General features: G+C 34.7%; 1 protein-coding gene across 4 annotated transcripts in view; it reads left to right on the top strand.

Moving 5' to 3' along the window:
- Nucleotides 1-22,064, top strand: part of LOC124368986 (CUGBP Elav-like family member 4) — a 198,512-nt gene that overhangs the window by 22,464 nt on the left and 153,984 nt on the right. For all 4 annotated transcript variants that reach the window (XM_046826572.1, XM_046826573.1, XM_046826571.1 and 1 more), the window contains exon 2: nt 276-324. In XM_046826572.1, coding sequence (XP_046682528.1) covers nt 276-324 — 49 coding nt within the window. The remainder of the gene's footprint in view (nt 1-275; nt 325-22,064) is intronic.

Raw genomic sequence — 22,064 nt, 5'->3', positions numbered from 1 at the left:
CAGCTGCAGCTCCTATTGAAATCTATTTTATTTTATATCAATGTTTCTTAGTAAATGTTGACTGGTGTTGTCTACATCAATTTTTTACCATTCTAAGTATAACTGTTACAAATTTCATCAAATGCAATTATACATTTCACCTAAATCGGTATTTAAAAGAGTTAGCGCAGCCTATTATGGGGATGAGGATCGTCCTATTGGTTTTGTTATTTTATATTTATTTGTATAAGAAATCAAATTATTCTAAATAATAAAATTATTTCTCATTGTTACAGATGAATCGGCCCATACAGGTGAAGCCGGCGGACAGTGAGAACCGGGGAGGTGAGTAACTTTACATACCGGAATTTGGCCACTAACCTTTACAATAAAGAATACCCTAGTTTTAGTACTCATAAGGTTTACGCTGGACTCACAGCTTATTGTGTAGACTATTGTAAACATAATTTCTTCTTGAACAGTTCTGTTAGTAACCCATTTAGACAAGTAAGATATTGATGTTGTTATAGGCATGCAAAACCACTTTCTTGATAAAAAGTACCCCATGGTAAACTTTTGTGCCATCATTCCTCGTTTTAGTAACTCATCGTAGGGTACATTACTGCAATTAGATGATCTGAAAAGATATTTTGAGTTACTTTTTAATGCAGTTCCTATTGTTACAACAAAACCAAATGTAACATAGCAATACTCCTTTGTGTTTTAATGGTAATATGACACCGTTGACCGGTGTCACTAGAAATTAAAAGAAATTACAATCAAGTATGGAGAGAATGGTGCATGTGTTTGACCTAGTTATTGCTTCCACACTGTGTAATGGATACCTGGTACAGGGGTGTCCCCTTCCCAAATTTACAATACCTATTGTTTAGATGCGGGCCCTTCAGTCCCAGTTTCCCTCTTGATCATCCAGCTGGCTAGGTAAGGGGTTAAATGATTAAAAGAATTTAAACCTATATTGATCTCAAACCATAGGCAGTCTCCTGCAGGCGACAGCCTTTTACGTTTTAAAGCTACTCCTTCAGGAAATCATAAAAACCTTTCCTGGTTCTTTCCCACACGTCCATTGAGACGTTTCTTTATTTCTATTTATTGTCACCTGGATATGTGTACTATTACTTGTTTACACTATGACATCACAGTTATTTTTAGATTAGCAAAAACATTACCTGTTGGCAATGGTTATATACTCGTATGTTGCTAAATTGTACAGGAAACCATCCCTAAACGTATCATACCTGCCACTTACGAATATTCTACTAGTGCAAACAAGTGTAGGATCAAACATTTCATAAAAAATCAAAATACACAAGACATAACTTATTTCAATCGACTTAAAAGTCGTATTAATGACCAACTTGTTCAGCGGTTTGTTTACAAAAAAGATAGACGCTAATTCCGTTAACATTCCTGTTATCACGTTCACATCGCCTCGCTGTAAAGGGAGCCTCATAATATAAATAGTCTCGAAGGCCGGACGGGCAAGTTATTTCCGACCACTGAACAATTGTGAAATTGCGTTTTATTCCCTGTTTTAACACAAACAACACATTTCAAGCCCCTTGATTTATGGGTTGGGGGAGTTTAACCCATCATCCAGTTTCAGCCTTGTCAGTGATGATTTAACGAATTCGTGATTTATAATTTAGAATAATCTTTTCTTACTTTCTTGTTTACTTTACAATGTTTACAAGCTTAGACAAATAATGAGTTGAACACACTCGGCATATTCACTTACTCGTTTGAAATCGGTGAATAGTCAATCGATTAGGTCTGCGAGTAGTAACCGAATATCTCTTTTGAGAACATTTAAATTTACCCCGTGAGAACAATAATAAATCTTATAAAAACATAAACCCTTACTGTAGATTGTAGAATCATGGGATTGTAGAGTCTTTTCTTCAGCTTTGGTTAGTTAGTATACAAATCCTTTAGAATTGTAAAATGAATACTTTTAGAATATAAAGTTTAATGAATTTTATTATTATCTGAATATGCATTAATACATTACAATTATTTGTTTCAATATTTTATTTGCAATTGCATAAATTATCTATCCACAAAGTGCTTATTTCGTAATATGTACTGCATTATGAAATACATACTCTTACATATATAACTGACCATTATTTAAATAGGAATCTGTGTTTTATTGCTATATATAATGTTAATAGGCTTCTTCTCATGAAGTCGTTTTCAAATGTTGGTTGAGGCAAGACATTAAGTAATCAGTAGTATTATTAAGTCAACTTATAATAGTTCTTGATGTAAGTTAGAATTTATTTACTAAATTTATATAATCTTCAACAGGTTATGAAAAAAAGGAAAAAGAGATATTGTATTTATACTGTATTCTATGAAAATCGGCATCCAGTAACATGAGAAATACTGTAGAAAATTTTAAGATGTCATATTTTGAGTTCAAGACTATATTGGTCTCTGTGACTATATTTAGAAAACTTCAGGACAATTTCAGAAACTAAAATACAATTCTACAATGAAATTAAGGTTTCATTCATACCTTGTCATTTACTGTATGTTTATCAAAAGTATACAAGTAAAATCCGGAATAGATAGAGGTTTTTAAATGTTATGACCATCTGTTTTAAATTGTATATTTAACAAATGTGTCTGGTCAAGTTTTTTGGCTTTTTCGAAATCCTTGCTAAAGGAGTGGAAACCCCCACCTTAAAACTTATATATACATATATTAAACCCCTCTCTGATATAAACTTTATCATTCGTTTTCTTCCACACATTTAATGTCAAAGGTTAAATTAGGTCTTATTTAAAACTGATTTAAAATTCAGAAAAAGGACACCATGTTTTAAAATGTAAATACAAGATACTTGGAAACAATCCATTTCGGGAACTGTAAAAAATTTATGTTTCGTATCTCCATTTAAAGATTTTGTAAGAAAAAAACGAACTTTTTGAATATAACCAAATGGTTCATTTGCAGTTGTGTGAGCATTTTGTGCTTGTAGTTTACCTTTTCGTGAGTGTTTACTTATTATTATGATCAAAAAATGTTACAAAAAATTTACATCTCAAAGGCCTCATTTGACCCAAAATGATTTTATTTCCTAATTTAAAAATCTACTTACAAAAGTAGTTTTACTTTGGCCTGTTTTAACTACCTTTCTGAAAGGGAGTTGTTGGTGTTTAGTAATGCTGAGATAAAAATGTGAAAACGTTTGATACTGATGTTTGAATACGCTACATTGTTTAGGGGAATTTACCTAGAAACATTTTAAAGTTCATATTCCAAACAGTGGACGTAATTTGAAACAATTCCAAAGTCACCTCGTAAGCCTACATAGTTGTCAGTGTATTAACTACCAGTAAAGATCCTAAAAACTATGGGAAATAAAAATTTTAACTAGTTGTGATTACACAACTAACATGTACACAAAGATGTTCAGTATTTATTACTATTTAACATATAAAATAACTAAACTAAAGTACAGTTTCATTTGACCCAATATGATTTTTTCGGAGTACAGTCAACTGACAAGTTTACAGGGTCATTTCCATGCCGGTCGTGGTCGGAGAGAACGCACTGTAAACCGGAGTAAATATAGAACGGGTTTATATAACCCAGCTTATGCGAGTTTTGCGTGACTAGGCGATAAGAGATAGAGACCTCGTCGGTAACTGGGGGGCCACATGCTATCTCTGGCTTATTTACTTAATGAATGTATCTTCATCAGTTAATTGCATTGCCCAAGTGGGCTTTAGATCATTGGAATAGCTCTTCAACTTATCAAATTTAGTAACAATGATCCGATTGTTTTTCCCTCGACGCTATGACAAAACTGTCCGCTGCGAATGTTCAGAAGTGCCTTTTTGGTCAAGCAAGGAGAGAAACCATAGACTATTCGTTGTATAAAATAGATTGGAATTAAAACTATATTGTTCCCGTAAATAATTGCGTCATCGTGCTGTATCGTGACCACAGTCAAATACTTTACTCTGGCAGAGACGGCGTAGCCACAACGACCTGCCTTGATGTGTCAATCAATCAAATCATCATGGACTGTCTATAGAAATGTATACCAGTATTAAGAGTCATCTAACCAAAGTGATAAAAGTTTAATTTTACACATTTATTTAAAATTGCTTATTTATTCTTTTCGAAATATATCACCGTTTTAGTAAGAAATAACGTTCAGTAATTCATAAGTTTTTATCAAATAGTAAATTATCAATAATTATTCAAGATTAAATTGATATGAACTTTAAAAAACAGACAAGATTTGGGGGTTAAACTAAAATTATATAAAATGAAAGATTCCGACTCTTTACGAATTTCTCCTTTATGCCAGATGCCGAAAATGGCCTTAATATACTCAATAATACCAATTCGATCACAGATTTTATTGAGAAAACACTGTAGCAACTGAAAACCAAATATTTGTTTAGTGTTAATTTTATTTGTTTTTTCCGGAAATGGTGTGAACGCAAACCATTGGCAATAGCAACCTCCATCCTAGAGCTAATTGGATAAAAGAGCATGAATAGCGATCCAAATCCGTTTACAAACATCTCAAAAAAATTGTGGATTATTGACGTTATTTTTTTTTTTTTTTTTTTTTTTTTTTTTTTTTTTTTTTTTTTTTTTTTTTCAGTCTTGGATTTAAGAAATTACCAGAACTGCTGTACACGGTCACTTCTGTTCGTATACGACATTTCTTTAAAATGTGAAAATGTATTTCCATGTTCCCAATGTGCATCATAGTTATACAATATGAAAAATATATTACGGTTTAAGTCAACATAGGGGTTGTATTTTTAAAATTCTTCAACTTATTTCAATACAGACTGAAACAGGTCGTAGTGGTGATGGACTAGCCTCACCTGCAACGTGTCTCACTGGCTGCAAATCGACATCGGGAACACACCGACCACTCCGGAAGCCCTTTATCTCGCCGCCCACAAAGCGGCATTAACCATACAACGCACCGGTTTCGCCGGCAGCCCTTTCTATTGCAAAACTACATTGAAAATTTATCGGCTACACCGACAACTCTTTGCCTCCTCCTCCTTCTCAAGATGAATCCTGCAAACATTTGATTTAGCAACGTTCTCAAGCATCTTTAATCCAACATTCCGATCAGTCCCTTCATCTCTCGACTTGATATTTCCAAGATTGTGCTTAGTAACTGGATTCTTCGACAGCAGTTTAATCGTGCCGCCCGCAAACTTTCATTGCTCATACCCAACCAGAATTCCGCACTGGTTTGGAATTCAAATTGTATCTGAAATTACGAAAGAGCAAAACATTCTCTAGTAGTTTTCTTGATGCTATGTGATGATTTAAAAAAACATTTCTATCTATATAAAATGTCAAGTCAAAGGATCTTTCATCAGGATCGCCGGATATGTTACCTAGCCTCCGAAAATGTTGCTTAGTGACCGGCTCTGTGTCCAAGCCACCGAATCTGTTACATGGTGCAGTTACCTGGTCACCGGTGAATGCTAGTGTTATTACCTGGCCACCTGTGATTTAGCTAGTCACAGACTGACCGGCTTTGTGCCTAAGCCACCAGGACCTTGGTCGTTGCTTGGTCACCGACTATGTTACTTGGTGACCGGTTCTATGCCCAAGTTATCGACAATATTACCAGGATCCTTGTCGTTACCTGGTCACCGACTATGTTACTTGCTTAACGGGTCTGTGACCAAACCGCCGACGGTGTCACTAGGATGTTGGTGATATTACCTGATCATCGAGCATGTTACTTAGCCATCAACGGTTCTACTTACTCTCTGGCTCTGTCACCAAGCCACCGACGAAACGATGTCTCCGGGGTGCTGTTGTTACCTAGTCACCAGTGCTGTTATCTGGTCGAGGGTAATGATATCTACCCACGGACAAAATTACCTGAACTTGGACGCGACGGTTTTATCTGGTGACCGTTCATTCAGAGGATTTTGAGGATGTTAACTAACCATCAATGGAATTATCTGACCACCAATCATTTTACTACACCATCGGACCTGTTGCGAACGCCCACTCAGCTACTATCGACATTTTGTAGTGTTTACAATCATAGTCCTTTCCAATACCAACACCCGGGGATGAGAGGTTTGTTAGGAAACTAATAGAGCTTTACGGAACCGGTTCGAAAATTAAATCACAAAAATGCCCAAAAATATCAGGAGGTGTCAATAAGGCTGACAATTGGGACATAGTAATTGTGTGCGTGTGGGGGGAGAGAGAGAGAGAGAGAGAGAGAGAGAGAGAGAGAGAGAGAGAGAGAGAGAGAGAGAGAGCCTGACAGGCCTGATACGTTTACTCAACCGCCTATCGGATGGTCGCTACAGCGGCAGCAGCAGAAGCAGAGCGGCACTCTGGCCGTTTGTAAACGGCTTTATCGAGTGGAAGTGCTCCACCGGGCTTACGCTAAGCGCACCTACCGCCTGTTCCTGTTGGAGATTTTACTAAGCTGTAACAAGAACTAGCCTCTGGTTTACTGTTCTGTTTTGTCTTTAGTGCCTAAGTGCCGTGTTCAATAATCCGATATATCAGATTACATGAATAAACAATATATTACTCAGTTTGTATGTTCGTTTTGTTCCTCTAATTATTTTACGTGTTATTAAGCATTGGGCTGGAGGGAATTAGTTTCATCTCTACTGGACTCCAATGCTTGTAATCCTATTTCTAATTGAGTAAATTTACACACAGACACACACACACACACACACACACACACACACACACACACATAGTAAATATATATAATAAATATATATATATATATATAGTAAATATATATAATAAATAAATAAATATATATTAAATATTTTTGTGTTTTTTTCATTCTGATTTCAGTCTATGTCCTGCAAAGCTTAAATCATTGTATGAGTACATCGAAATTATACACTGAATTTACATTCAGTAGTTTCCTCCTGTTGCTGTTATACGGTAAACACCTATTTTTAATACATCATTAAATACTTAATTAACCTCACTAAATTATTTGTCTCAAATTCGATTAGAAAATATAGGCAACCGGAAAATGCATGTATAGGCCAGGCAAAGTTAGGACAAATATGTACTCTTACACTTCATTTCCAAACAAACATGACTACCCTTAATTTATGAAAATATGAACTCTCAATTAGACCGAGCAGAAACATTTTATTTTATACTCTAATGAAAGGATATAATAGTTATTTCTAATATTAAACTTTCGGACAAATACTTTGGAGAGCCCAGCAAAATGTTCATTATTGCATTCATTATTGAATGTTTAATAGATGGAAATATTGTAACTATTTCGACAAGGTTTGTAGGAGAAAACGAGATTAATATGTCTATTAATAATCTATGCACTGCATTTATAATTTATACCGCTTGTATATAGGGCAAAAAAAACAGTTTTGGAAGTAGGAAAAATTAAACTTAGTATATTCAATCCGAATATCAAATTCAACTAAAACTCTTTTAAATTCAACGTTATTGTCCATAACTGTTTATAAACTTGATTAAAATTGTGTTTTATGTATGTAAAAGTTTAGCGTAAACAACTGAAGAAATTACTTATAAAATTTTAAAATATTAAAATGGCTACAATTTAAATACCATTCCTAAAATAACTAATAACATGAACAATATAATCTTTAAATTCTGATTTCAGAACCTATACTTAAATTAATAAGTTGCTTAAAATCCAAATCTTTTTCTCCTGCAATTTCAACTAAAACTGTTCTCAGAAAACAGCTCATGTTTCTGTATTTAAATACGGTTATCGAACAAGTCCTGTCGGTCGTAAACGATAGCCAGCGCATTGAATGGGGTTCCTGTAAGTTAGCTTAGAGGATATCGTGTGATCTGGCCTGATTCTAGTATTGGTCCTTTATGTAGTGGAAGATCTTGAATGGGCGTAGTTGTGCAACAGTCGGTACAATCTACGGCAAGTTCCGCTCACACTACAAGTTCTACTGGAACTGATAGAGCTTGTAATCCTGTTTGTGATAGCTTAAGGTTTACTCTTGTTTTAGGTTTTGATGTTTTAATTTGTTTTCATAGGGTTAAATAATAATTTATGTACCAATAAATATATGTTCTCTGACAAAATTATGTACAGGCTAATACATGTTTAAAACTTTTGTGTCTAGCCTACAGTTAAAATCTGTGAATTTTGTCAGTTGAAGTGAGTTGAAGTAAATTGCTAAACGGTCTGGTTAGTAGTAATATGCAAACCTTTCATATAAACGTATTTTGTGAACAGGGGTAATAACATTCTTTAATGGATAATGCATTTAGAAAAACTACATCAATTTATCCCATGAGGAAATTAATGAAATCGTTTTGTATTTACTGTAACGTAGAGATAGTGGAATGCGTGTGTTCAGCTATAATTAGAACATTTTATTAATTCCGACAAATAAATCGCACACCCCCAACAACGGTGTGGTCAGCCGGTACGGGTTCTAATAAAACGTATCCTCTCCCGTACCGTCATACCAGAAAGTCAGATTCACCAAATCAGAACGATGTTGAAGCCACAAGGGAGAAATACAACACACGTTTTTGACCATGCTGCGGTGTGTACCCCTCCCCACCCCGCACCACCCGTGTCCCATTGTCAAATTGAATTTTATTTCGTGTTTTAACGCAAACAACACATTTCCGACCGCTTGATATATCACGAGGGCGGCCTGAGTTGTGTTTTACCGCATCGCTAAATTACTGACACGCATCAGGGGCTGCAATGTCTCTGTTAATTTGAAGTTAATTTTAGGAGTAACTGTCCTTTACCTATTGTGCTCATTTACTTTCATTTACCTATAAAGCTAAGTCCGTTTAAGATCTGAAAACTATTTAAAGCTATAATATTCTTATTCTCGGTAGTATCAATTACTTTTATACTTTATTGAAAATTAACTGGAGCTTGTAACATAGGCATCTAGTGTTGTTCGCTAGTTTTGTTTTTGGAACGATACTCTGATTATATACCTTTTCTAACACATTTAAGTTGTTAGAATAGAAACGTTGCGTATAAAATATATTAATGGCCAAGATTAAATATTGATATTTCAGTTCAAAATATCGTTTTTCAGCCGATTCCTATTAATACGAGGACGTCTCATTAAGGTGGTACTGTGGTTCGGATATTTCGATCTTTGGTTCGGACATATTTAAAAATTTGAATTCGTAACCCTTAAATATAACTTTTCTGCATACGGAAAAAGTAGACAATCTTGCTTGATCACTCCAGTATAAATCACAGCCATTTAAAATGTAATGGAAATTACAGACCCAAATAGACATGGTTGAAAATAAACAAGGGAAAGTATGTGCATGAGTTTTGTTTTAAGGAAATAATAGTTTTAATAAAGTATAGTTAAAAAACTGCATATCATTTTAATAGTTCTGTTCTTACCGAAATAAAAAGTATTTATGAATAGAAAACATGTCACTCCATCCTCATCTTTTATTTACATACATCTAAAATTGCATATCCTTGTCTTAATAATCTTTCTTTAAGTTTAATAACAAGACCACTTAAAAATAATAACTACTTTTGTTTCATACTTTTCCTGTTTTCTACAATTATATATTAAAAGTCCTATAATCCAAATGTCCTTTAAAAATTAATAAAAATCTTATTCTATCAGAAAACCAATTGCGTCTTTTAAATACAGCTATTTACGACGATTAGTCACTGTATTGACGACAAAGAACCTTCTTAATTATAATGCCCAATTTTTGTGGAAATCGAGCTTCAAACAAACCTCTGTTTAGTGCTCTAAATACAAGAATGATAATGCTATGAGAAGAGTCTTACCTCAATATTAATAATGTTACTGCAGTTCGTCTCGACCCTATAACAATTCGTTGACCGCATCCTATTGTGCACTTGACAGTGATGGACACTTCCGGCTCTTAAACTCTCATCGGATCTGCGACGGCCTCTACGACGTTCTTGATTTACGACCCAATTACATAAGTTACGACCCGGTTACGGCGGATTACGGCGAAGATGCAGTGACTCACAATAAGTTGCGATCGTTAAACCAAATTCCAATTAAACCTCGCCGTAAAAGCGGCTCCAGAATTGAATCGTATGGAACCGTCCCGCAACGTACTGGTGAAAGGAACCTATTCAGACGCGGTACTCCCGGGTTATCAGTGTTCAGGCCCCGATTGCTATCGGATAAGCCTCTGAGTTCGTAATCTGCGGATCACATTACCTAACCTAAACAAATGTCGCGAGGTGTACCTTCTGCTTTCTGCGTGGAAATGGTATTTCCGTTTCTGTTTTCTTAAAAAAACTCATTAAAAAAAAGCAAAATATCACATAGCCGTTATATTCCACCAAATCGTTGACCTTGCGAACAATCGAATGACAATCTCGTTTGCTTTACAAAAGAAACATTTAAGCATATTTAACTCGTTTTGAGTGAAACCTGTTTTTATTTAATTTACTTTCACTACAACGTTCTATTAAGATAGGTAACGTGTTTTACACGTTTTTAAGTTCAATACATTCCACTTACTAGCTCAAGGTACTAGGTAGCCAAATATTCAATTGGTCCTCTTGGTCTTCATTCTAAATGTTCTCTGACCTCTTGACTCAAACACTGTGACCAGAATTGACTACTAGGAGCGATAATGTGTTATATGCTTGCAATCCGTATTGACAACACAACGCATAAAAACACAATACAACACATACAATGCACACAATTTGTACCTTTTACTTTTTTAACGCGTTACTAATCAAACGCTTTAAAAAAATGTAGTAGTTGGAAGTTGTAAAACCTTATACGTTTCAGTCAAGTTGTGGCCAAATTAATTTCCAGCGCATTAGAGTACCTCTTTTCCCTGGTAGACGTACAACTCTAAAACTAATTAAGTTATAGTAAGAAGGGAACAGACAAAGAAATTGAATGGTGATGTGGTGGTTGGGAAAGGAGGGAGAAGTTAGAGCCGAGTGAGGGGGAACAATATAGAGAGGGAAGTACAGAAGACTTTGTAATATCTGTAGGTATCGTGAAATACGTCGGTTTGTACGAGTATTAACACTATAAACACTTCTTCATACAACCCCCACTCTGCAGTCCTCCATCGTTGCTCTGTTCACCTCCACAACACCGTTCCTTCACTTTAATTTAATTGTTTTTGTCCGAACTCCAATTATTTTAATCAAATATTCCAACTCTTAAAATTAATGAGTTTGCTTCTTGGTATGTATTCTAGGTGCACATATTGTTATTCCGTAGCTTTTACAGATGTAGAAGCATACATAGAATGTGCATATTAGAAAATAGTAAAATTACAGTTAGATCATGCTGCTTATGTAAGCTTTTACATGACGAATGTGTAAATAAAGAAATCTGGCATTTATTAACACGTTGAAATACTGCACCATATTAATAACATATTTATGTTTGCATTGCTATATTAAGAAATTACAAGTCGAAGCGTTAATTTCTGTAATATTCATTGAAGTAAATATTCAAGAAAAGTCTCTCAAGTTATAATGATAAAGTACGTCCGTGATAGCGTATCAAAGGAAACAAGAAATGGAGTTTTTCCTCTAAACCGTTTTATTCTAGAATACCTATTGATTTTCATTTTGTAAAGAACCCCAAACACACAAAGCAAGCCTTCGTTTATATGAACTATATACAAAAGTAAGGAAAGTTGTTACAGATTTTACTTGTGGCAGTTCATTTTCTTCACAGTGATACTTCGCGTCGATGCTCACGCTAAGTTCTGACACTGCAATAAAACTGTCTCTCCTTATTACAGAAACCTTTCCGGGAATAAACTAATGAAAGATAAAGGCGAGGAGTTTCTAAACGGGGTGAAAGGGGGAGGGGAGGTAACAATGAAAGTTGGTCGTTGAAAGTATATCAAGTAACAAAATATATTTTGGGTAACAATCGAGCGGAGAGAGAAGCGGAGAAGTTGACTTTGCACTTAGGTAATTTCTTGGCCTGTCAAAGTAAGGGTAAACTTGTGTGGGACGAGGAATTTTGGAAAACACACAAAGCGAGCGCCAGTGAGCATGGGACTCCCTTCGATCGTGTAAACAACATTCCCGTTACACTTTAGGGCTCCGGCCGTATGATTCACAACCCTATTGGAGACTCCTTGATCGCTTCTTATTGGTCCAAACTTATCGGATCTCCAATAAATTTCCAGTGGGAGACCGATTTGTCTTCATACATGTGCGATAATTCGTATGTTTTTGTCGGCGAGGGCTTAAACTTTGCCGCTGAGCTAAGGGGTCTTACCGATATATGTGGCTTTTTTGTAACCCCCAACAACCGACAGTTTCAGAGCGCTATAGTTTTCATCAGATACCCTTTTGGTAATGTTGAATCGTTTTAACGCCTGACCTCGTTTCTTCACATAGGACTGATACTAAATGTGTGTTGTACTTTTATGTAAAAATTTTATTTATTTTACACTGCAAAAATTGCCAGATATACAGCAACCATGCGTTTGCTGTTTTTAATTGTTTTTTAGCATATAATGCTTCAAAAATTCTTACTTTAACTTTTCATTCCAATTCAGAATCATTACTTTATTACATGTATGTATGAACAAACTGAATTTTAAGTATATGTTTATTTATCATTTTAAGAAAACTTACAAAATATTTTTAAAGTGTTGTCTTTTCCCGAAGTATTTTCGCATTTCATTTGTTCGATAGGTTTCAACTATCTAGTATTTACAACCAACACATTAGCAACCAATTGTATACAGAAATTTAGTTCCAAGATTGATATTATATGTTAAAATAGCGGACTTTATAAAATGGCCTAAATGTGGGTTTAGTAATATTGTTCTATTTGTGATGTATATCTTTTAACATTAATTGGTCCCTGCAATGTTTTTAAATACGTTATTTGCTTAAATTAGGTATATTATAAAATATTACAGAAGTAAAAGACAAAACCGATAATCGTAGATCCTAGAAATATTTGCATATTACAACTGTTTTTTGCGATTGCACAGTTATAATTTGACTTGCACAACTGAAAACTACTAGTTGCATATACTATAAGAATTATAAAAAAACTGGTTATTGAAAAATATCAATAATTTCCCAAAATACAACTACTTAAACTACTTATTTTAGTAGTATCTAATCACAATTTCTCTAATGGCTAACATTGTAACGGAGCTTCATGTGACCCACTTTACGAGGTTAAAGGACGCACAAAAAACTTTTACTGATCTACACTATAACAAATGTACAAAGAGTAATAGATAATTTAAAATGAAGAAAGCTACGCTTAGCTGAAAACCAAGAGAGGCTTTGACTGCTGTTATACTCATATCCGGTAGGCCCGATATTAAAACAGGGGGATTTTAATCGACAAATCTAGTGCACTTGCTGGGGGTGGTGGGAGAGGGGAACTGTTTTCTCCAGCTGACTGCTACCAGCTGTTCGCAGCACTCACACGCACACCCACACGCACGTGCCTCCGACAGCCTTTGTTTATATCGGGCCTACCCTTAGAGGGTGATGACTCACCCGGTCCGTATTGATTTTTTACTGTATTGACCTTCCGCAGAGTGTGGTAACTGGGTTGAAATTATGCAGAGGGTCAGTCACCCGTCACTAGAACCGTGTTTGTACTCAGTCATAGTTGTTTGTTAAGGGCGCCAACTCGAAAAGTTCATAATTTCTAAATATTTGCACTCAAAAGTTATAAAATTACAATCTTAAAGTGTTGTCCTATTTAGAAACATGTTTAATACTTCTCTAACATTAATATAATTTTATCTTTGTGGTTTATTCTAGCATGTAGTACACAATATTATTCGCATGTTCTAAATAAATATCGTTCAAGCCGTTTTCTCACAATATTTAAATGTAGTCCTTTACAGACCAGCTATCTGTTATAAGTTATAAGTTCATATAGTGTCATTTAATATTTTGTAACGATTGGGAAACTATTAAATGTAACTTTTTTTCCCACTAAGTAATTAATAATTTACACAGCGTACGAATGCTGACATTCAACAGAATATTTAAAACATTATAAAACTGATCGTAAAGTATACTTATTTATATCTCATCAGGAAAAAAACATTTTACAAATAAGTAACATTATAATGATATGAAAGCAAGATGACCCATATAACAACAGAAAAATAACAGCAATGCAACATCAATAAACAAAACAAATGTTTTACAGCATCTAGAAAATTTTTTTTACTTTACCTACACAACCTTGCTTCCAGCATCCTAAATCGCTACCTGTACAGTTACTGAATTCTCCTTTATATACTTAAATATGGCTGCATTTTATAAGTTCTTACATGATATGATAAGGACTATCTAGTTAATCACAGTGTTTTTAAGATTTCCAATGTAATTTTCACAGTATTTAGGCAGCCCGAAACGGTTGTTACTCAGAAAATGAACTCACCCCTTTTTACTTCGGGTCTCAGTTAGTATTGAACTGGGTCTCTAGGTGAGCTGAACGATTGTCAGTATTCATGCACTTAACTATTATTAGTTATTATTGTGTCAGTTGATTTGGGAGATGGCGAAATTATTTCCAAAGGCACAGGAATATCGATTGTTCTTTTCTAATTTTATATTACAAAAGTCCAATTCTGTTTATATCTTCAAAACGGTAAACATTTAACTGATAACGATGAACTAACAACGATAGCTAATCAATAATTGTCAATAAGTAATACTGATCGGTCAGGAAACACAGGACAAAACAATAAATCGTGATTGGACTCTGATGAACGGTGTGTCACTTCTGGGTCGGGTTAACACAATTACCGTCCGAAGTGACAAACAGTTCTTAGGCGTGACTGTAATGGTTCTCAAGTATTCTCTTAAATATTTGTGGTTTTCTTATCAGGACTTTTGAAGTAAGTTAAGATTTCTTTTAAATCATTATGTTATCAACATACATACAATAAAACCGTTGTTTTTTTTCAACTCCTAGTTTAGACTTAAGCAATCCGCTGTATGACACTGTGCTAAGCGGAATGTTATATTGATATATTCATTTACTTGGTAACAAAAACATCGAGTCTGGATCATAATTATGCATATCTAAATTGATAATGAAATTCATTTAAACATATTTAAAAATTCTAAATTAATTTAAAATTATTAACTTTAATTTTAATTGTAGCAAGATTAGTCAACTTTCACTATTTAAACAAAACGCTACAAAAATAATATGGGAATATCGAAATGAACAAGTCTGTTATGGATGATAGCTTCCGGTACACCCCTCCCCCCTTTTCTTCTTGCAAGAGCCAACTTGGGACGCAGAGACCAGAACGTTCCCCCACCACAATATGATTGCTTCGTCACGCGAATTACGCGAAACGGCGACGCAGGTGTAGCAGTGACAGCACTGTCTGTATGAGGGCTGCACGACAACTAAAGTTGCAATCGAGGTTTTCCATCTATTGTCATGTATTACCATGTCCTTAAATATCGGTAGGAGGGCTGAACGACAACTAAAGTTGCAATCGAGGTTTAACATCTATTGTCAGGTATTGCCATGTCCTTAAATATCGGTAGGAGGGCTGAACGACAACTAAAGTTGCAATCGAGGTTTAACATCTATTGTCAGGTATTGCCATGTCCTTAAATATCGGTAGGAGGGCTGAACGACAACTAAAGTTGCAATCTAGGTTTAACATCTATTGTCAGGTATTGCCATGTCCTTAAATATCGGTAGGAGGGCTGAACGACAACTAAAGTTGCAATCTAGGTTTAACATCTATTGTCAGGTATTGCCATGTCCTTAAATATCGGTAGGAGGGCTGAACGACAACTAAATTTGCAATCTAGGTTTAACATCTATTGTCAGGTATTGCCATGTCCTTAAATATCGGTAGGAGGGCTGAACGACAACTAAAGTTGCAATCTAGGTTTAACATCTATTGTCAGGTATTGCCATGTCCTTAAATATCGGTAGGAGGGCTGAACGACAACTAAAGTTGCAATCGAGGTTTAACATCTATTGTCAGGTATTGCCATGTCGTTAAATATCGGTAGGAGGGCTGCACGACAACTAAAGTTGCAATCGAGGTTTAACATCTATTGTCAGGTATTACCATGTCCTTAAATATCGGTAGGAGGGCTGCACGACAACATACTAAAGTTGCAATCGAGGTTTAACATCTATTGTCAGGTATTGCCATGTACTTAAATATCGGTAAGAGGGATGAAAGACAACTAAAGTTGCAATCGAGGCTTTCTATCTATTGTCAGGTATTACCATGTACTTAAATATTGGTAGGAGGGCTGCACAACTAAACTTGCAATCGAGGTTTTAGATCTATTGTCAGGTATGAAATATCCATGTGTTTCAATATCGGTAGAATTATTCAATCTATTACCATATTTGCCGATGATGAAGAGATAGGTATACGAGATTTATTACGAGTCATTCAAAATATAGTAAATTGTAAGAAAGAGTTTACCGGGTGAAATTCGACGTGCTATGAAATGTGAACTATGCAGCATTTACGTATTATTGAAAAATTAAAATGGGAGTTAACTGAAAAGCGATGTAAGAACTGAGGAGAGTGGAATTAGCTAAAGGAATGAAGTGGACACTATAAGAGTAAGGTGTATTTGGAATGATGCACTTTAGTTAAACGATTAAATGACAAACAAATACTATTACTAATATTAAAATTCTAACTTAAACTTGTAATAGGAGGCATACAAATTATTCTGTTGTAAACACTCTGATACGCGCAATGGCACAGTTTTGCTTTACTATCACAATACTACTTTAAAAAAGGTTAAGGTAAGGAAAAAGGTAAAAAAGGTCAAGAAAGGAGCGCCATAATCCCTGCAGCCATAAAGTACTACTAGTAGGCGGACAGTCACGCAATATCGGTCTACATGCATGTCTTTTTCGAGTCTTCTTGATTATGTGATAGGTGTAGCCGTTGATAATTATTGTCAAACACGAGAAGTAAGAAATTGTGACAGGAGCGAGATTACGGAGTGTAGTAGTATAAAACTTCTTCTGAGAACAACACAAGTAAAAGAATAATTCTATTTCATCCAACCTCACATTTCAAATATTTCACAATTACGTAATCACTTTTAAAACAGCACTAGTGTTGTAATGAAACGCTTTAATTATTTCACTATCAATAATTTTTCACAGGCAGGAGTCTTTAACGAGAATGCTGCAAAGTTTTTTACGACCAAAACCACAATCAAAGTAATTAGCTTGTTAAGGTATTGGTACTGAAGGAATCAAAAGTAGCCCTTAGTATTTATGACACCCTGGAAATGAAGTAAAGTTAAACAAAAGTATTGTATACAAAAACACTATTTACAAATATTGTACAGTACTTTGGTTAATGATTTCTCATTATTCCCCTTAGTATCGTAATAGAAACTAGTATATAACTCTTTAGGTAATCAGCTATTCTAGTATTTATGAGTTTTTGGCCATAGTGGAGCAATACTTCGTGTTCTTTTTTTTCTGACCGTTATTATGTCCTTACTAAATACACTGTTAGCAGTTCCTAGATGCTGCTGTTAACGTAGTTTAAATCAAAAGGGATTTGGTAATTAATAATTCATGCAAACTGAGCATAATGTACTAATAGTAATAATTAAAAGGTGTTCTATTAACTATCAAACAGTGATTAGCAACAGATATTCCAAAGTATTTGTAATACAATTGTTTAAGTAATATATTATTCTTCACTAAAAACCGAGGCAAACGTAGTAGTAATAAAGTTCGAACGAACACATACAGCCTTAAACGCCTAAATACTTAAAGTTGTAACAGTTGAAAGCTATACTACGATAGAATGGTACAAAGCACCTGTATTTCTTTCAGACAGGTGATTACTTCCTAAGCTATGTCGATGGGGGAGGGGTGGTAGAGAGGGAGGTATCATTAAAACGAAGCACCGCATCCAGAGACAATAGGCTGCGTGTATGATTTGTTGGAAAAACCATAGGTTTGACAATACGCAACATGAAACCGTCGTTTGGACAATGGAAGAGAGCACCAAATACAATAGATACACCCTTCATTAACTTAATCATCATTGATTCTTCCCCTACCCCTCCTATCTTACTCCACCCACGCCTCTTTCTCTCTCTGAAGCAGACCGCTTTTTTCCTACTTATGAAATATCTAATTAGCTTCACCAATCTCGCCTCTGGGTTCCGCCATTTTCTTGCACGGACCGACGAACTCGAACGGACGGTGCATAATTACGCTTTAAAATGTTTTAGCTTAACTTTTCGCATCAAAGTTTCTTAAGAGAGGAAAGTTTTAACTGTCGATCCCCTTCCCCTCCTCGAAACCCATCTCCTTTGGATATCCGGCGACCGACGCGGCGGCTCGATCACTTCGTTTCATCCTCCGGATGGACGTAAGACGGTGGCTTTCCTCAACCGGATGTTTACTGAGAACTTTGTTTATAAGCAAGACCGCTTGTAGGTTTGCACCCCTTATTTAGTCTGTTAGATTAGACAACGCTTTAATGACAAGGGTAATACAAACAAGACCCAATCGCTGAAATAGTAATTAATGTATAGCAGTGTCATAGGTATCTTGGCTAAAAATTAAGGAGGAGGATTGCTGAAAGTGTGGAGATGTTTTATATTTTACATTTCTCTTTTTTTACTTCCAGGACGGATCAAAGCATATTTAATGCACAATGGAATATATCTATATTAATAAAGTATTCAAATTTTATCGTAAAAATAACATTATTGGTGTGAAGTTCCTGTAGGTATGGTAAATATATTTTTATTTTCCTTTTCAGATTGTATACCTTGCACTGTACATCTTGTATCACCTGGTCCCACTTAATTATTTAAATTGACAAGTGACTTAGAAAGCACAAACTAAACTGGCGTTAATACCCACCGTCGAGTATAATAGTTCGAAAGTACACAAGACAAACTCCGATGTAAAGCCTTTTCGCAAGTAATAAATTAAGGATCGGCCTCTAAATCCTTCATCATCCGTTCATACCATCGCCACAATGTTAGACAACTTAGACGCTTATATTTACCTTTGATAATTCGCAGAACTCCGGTTCCAAACTTATTCGTAGGCATCCCTCTTAAATCCGGCAAGCTTTTGTTTAAGTTTCACTTTAAAATTTCTTCAAGCGCGAAGTTCATCGAAAAAGCTCCGGCATTAATAATAAAGGGTGGAATCTATTTTGCGCGGATAAAGTTGTGAGGATTACATTACGTTCTCCGGTCTGAAACACTTTTGGGGTTAAAATGTTCCCATTAGAGCGTGTATAACACGCATTACTCGCTCACGCGTTGTTTTTGCGTTGTAAAACAACTTACTACTATTCCTGCTTTGCACTCAACAGGTTCCTTTCCACCCCTCACCCTTCGCTTGTCTTTACAACTCCGGGCAAGAATTACTCACTAATTCCCAGGATAAGGCTCAGTTTAGCGTCGAGTTTCCCCGTTCCACGATTAAAACTTGAGTTAGGAATTCTTCCTCAAATATTTGACAGTGTGATGGAGCCGACGACATGTTTGGATCTGTTAACCTCTCGAATTCCAAAGTAACTTTGAGTCATAAGCCTTCAAAAGAAGCGTATACTTAAAGTGATATGTATTAACCTTGTCAACCGGTTCTCTACAACTGCTAGCTTACAAGATGAGGTTTAGAATTTATGTGCAATACTATCATATTTATATGAGTTTGGAATGTAAAGTAGGTTTAATATTTAAAATTAAATACATTCCAGTAATAAGAATTAGTGTATGGCATAAAGGGATGATTTAGTATTGACTAAAAATGAAGCTGCAAGTTTCAATACGTAAAGTACAAATACATACAATTCCCTTTATATATTAGTCATATAGGTTCTCTAAAAAAAATCTATGTATGATACTTAAAAATATATCTCACCAATTCTCATTCCTTATGCCTTCAAACACACGTGTATTGTTCGTTTACAATATATAAATTGAAATACTTAAAAACTTGGTCTTGCTATGTGACTTGAACACACGCCGATAAGGGATCATCGTCGTATTTCTATTTTAAATTCTTCCATTTGTTCTATCGACCCCGTCCGCTTAACCATCCATTAGTTTGAATACTTTATCCTCGTACATTTTAAAAGCTGTTGTTATCGACTGATTAACTTGATACCCATTTAATCGCTCGTCATGCTTTTAAAAACACAACTGGAAATTACAAATGTATGTACATTTTTGTATTTATTCAATGTTTCCATCAATTTTCAACCCGAAATGGCTGATAAAGGTTGGATTGGACTTGTTCAGAATTCATCGATAACTTTTCATGTCGTTTTTTTTTTATATAACACAATTAAATCAATATTGTATATTTGTTGATTATTGTAGGGCAAAATCTTTACAAGGGAAAAGTTACACATGATTATTATCACTAACCATGAGGAACCTTGCTTGCCATTTTAAGAATGCATTAATTCTGTTTTCTCTCGGGGGATCTAATCTCACAAACCGGCCACCTTAGACACCTGGTAATACACAAGGTTTATGGTTGTAAAAAATTACGGAAACGTTTCTAAACAGGCTCAAGGATTTTTAACTTCATTTGATTTTTTTTGCAATTTATAACTTAAGGGAGCGTCATTGGTTAATGGTATGTACATTTCAAAAAATGTTTAATAAACTATTACTTAAGGAACAACGACTTTTAAATTAAAACCATGCTCCTCAATAATCTATCACATTATTATTTATCGTCTTTTGGCAGGCTTGATTATAAGATATTACTTAAATGACTGCTTCCGGAAACACAGCAGCATCCGTTCTGCAACAATATTAGATAAACCAAATTTTGTGAGTTTCTATTTTATCTGACTTAAATGAAAATTAATAAAACTGCTTTTTATGTTTTGGTAAGGTAATGGAATATAAATTAGAAAAATTTCAGAAACGTCAATTTGACCTGGGTTTTCAAATTTGTCCATATTCTGACTGGGCTTAAAAACAAAATACACAGCATAATTATACTCAGTACGTTCAAGGGTAAGATTTCTTACGTTCCTCATAAAATAGGTGTGTTAGTTGTTTAGGTTTGAATCTTTCAATATATGCTTATGTTTTAAAACCAATTATTTCAAACCCATTCATTATCCACTTTAACAGCTTCCTTTCTTTCTGATTAAGGTTATTTTTTATTAAGATTGTCTATCTCTATCAATTTGTTTTTGTTTAGCCAAGATTTTCTACGTGTATTACCAATTTCCCACTGTTATCAAATCTTATTAATCTTACAAGTATAAACCATACGTTTACATATTTTGCAATTAGTATTTAATTCATTCTCTACCTTTAGTGTGTGTTATAAGATGACCAATATAACTTTAATGTGATATAATATTTCATGGCAAGCATAAAACTTAGTAATTATTTAAGATGGAATAATTTCTATGAAATAAATTTAAATTTATGTGAAATTGTACTACAGTTAGACATAACATTATCGTATAAATGAAAAAATCAATACAACATTAACTAAACCGTAACTAAAAGATTCTATATAAAATTATTTCCTTAAATCTGGCAGAATCGCTCTTCATCTATTAGGTATTAATCCATTGCTTGCTATCAAATGAATTCAAAGTGTATGTTCTCTCATATAAAGTATTTGTGGCTGTAAATTTAAAATTACCTATCGAAAGACTACGATAATATTTCTAATATATATTACGATAAAGCCATTGACCAATAGGTACAAGAAAGGCATGTTCCATGTGATACGTACGATAATATTATTTAGTTCTTACAGTAAGTCACGTAACTTTAATACCTGTTTTTGTAATTTCTATAATATTTGTTATCCCGTCATTTTTTCGGATGCAAGACATTAAGTGAATTCCGCTTACAGTTCAGTGTGTAACAATTGTATTTCTTTGTGGTAGATTACCGGCGATAGACCAGCCCTCTATTGAGAGACATTGCCAATTCCAAATCAGATTTTCCATTATCCCAGTGAATAGCCAGGTTGCAACGTTCGGTTCTGTGCTGTAATTACAATTTCGGCGCCAGAACTAGGGGAGGCTCAGTGGTGCAATGATCGCTGTA

The sequence above is a fragment of the Homalodisca vitripennis genome, chromosome X, assembly GCF_021130785.1.
Source record: "Homalodisca vitripennis isolate AUS2020 chromosome X, UT_GWSS_2.1, whole genome shotgun sequence".
In the NCBI taxonomy this organism is placed as follows: Eukaryota; Metazoa; Arthropoda; class Insecta; order Hemiptera; family Cicadellidae; genus Homalodisca; species Homalodisca vitripennis.
Note: the sequence above shows the minus strand (reverse complement) of the source record. Positions and strands in the feature narration are given on the sequence as shown.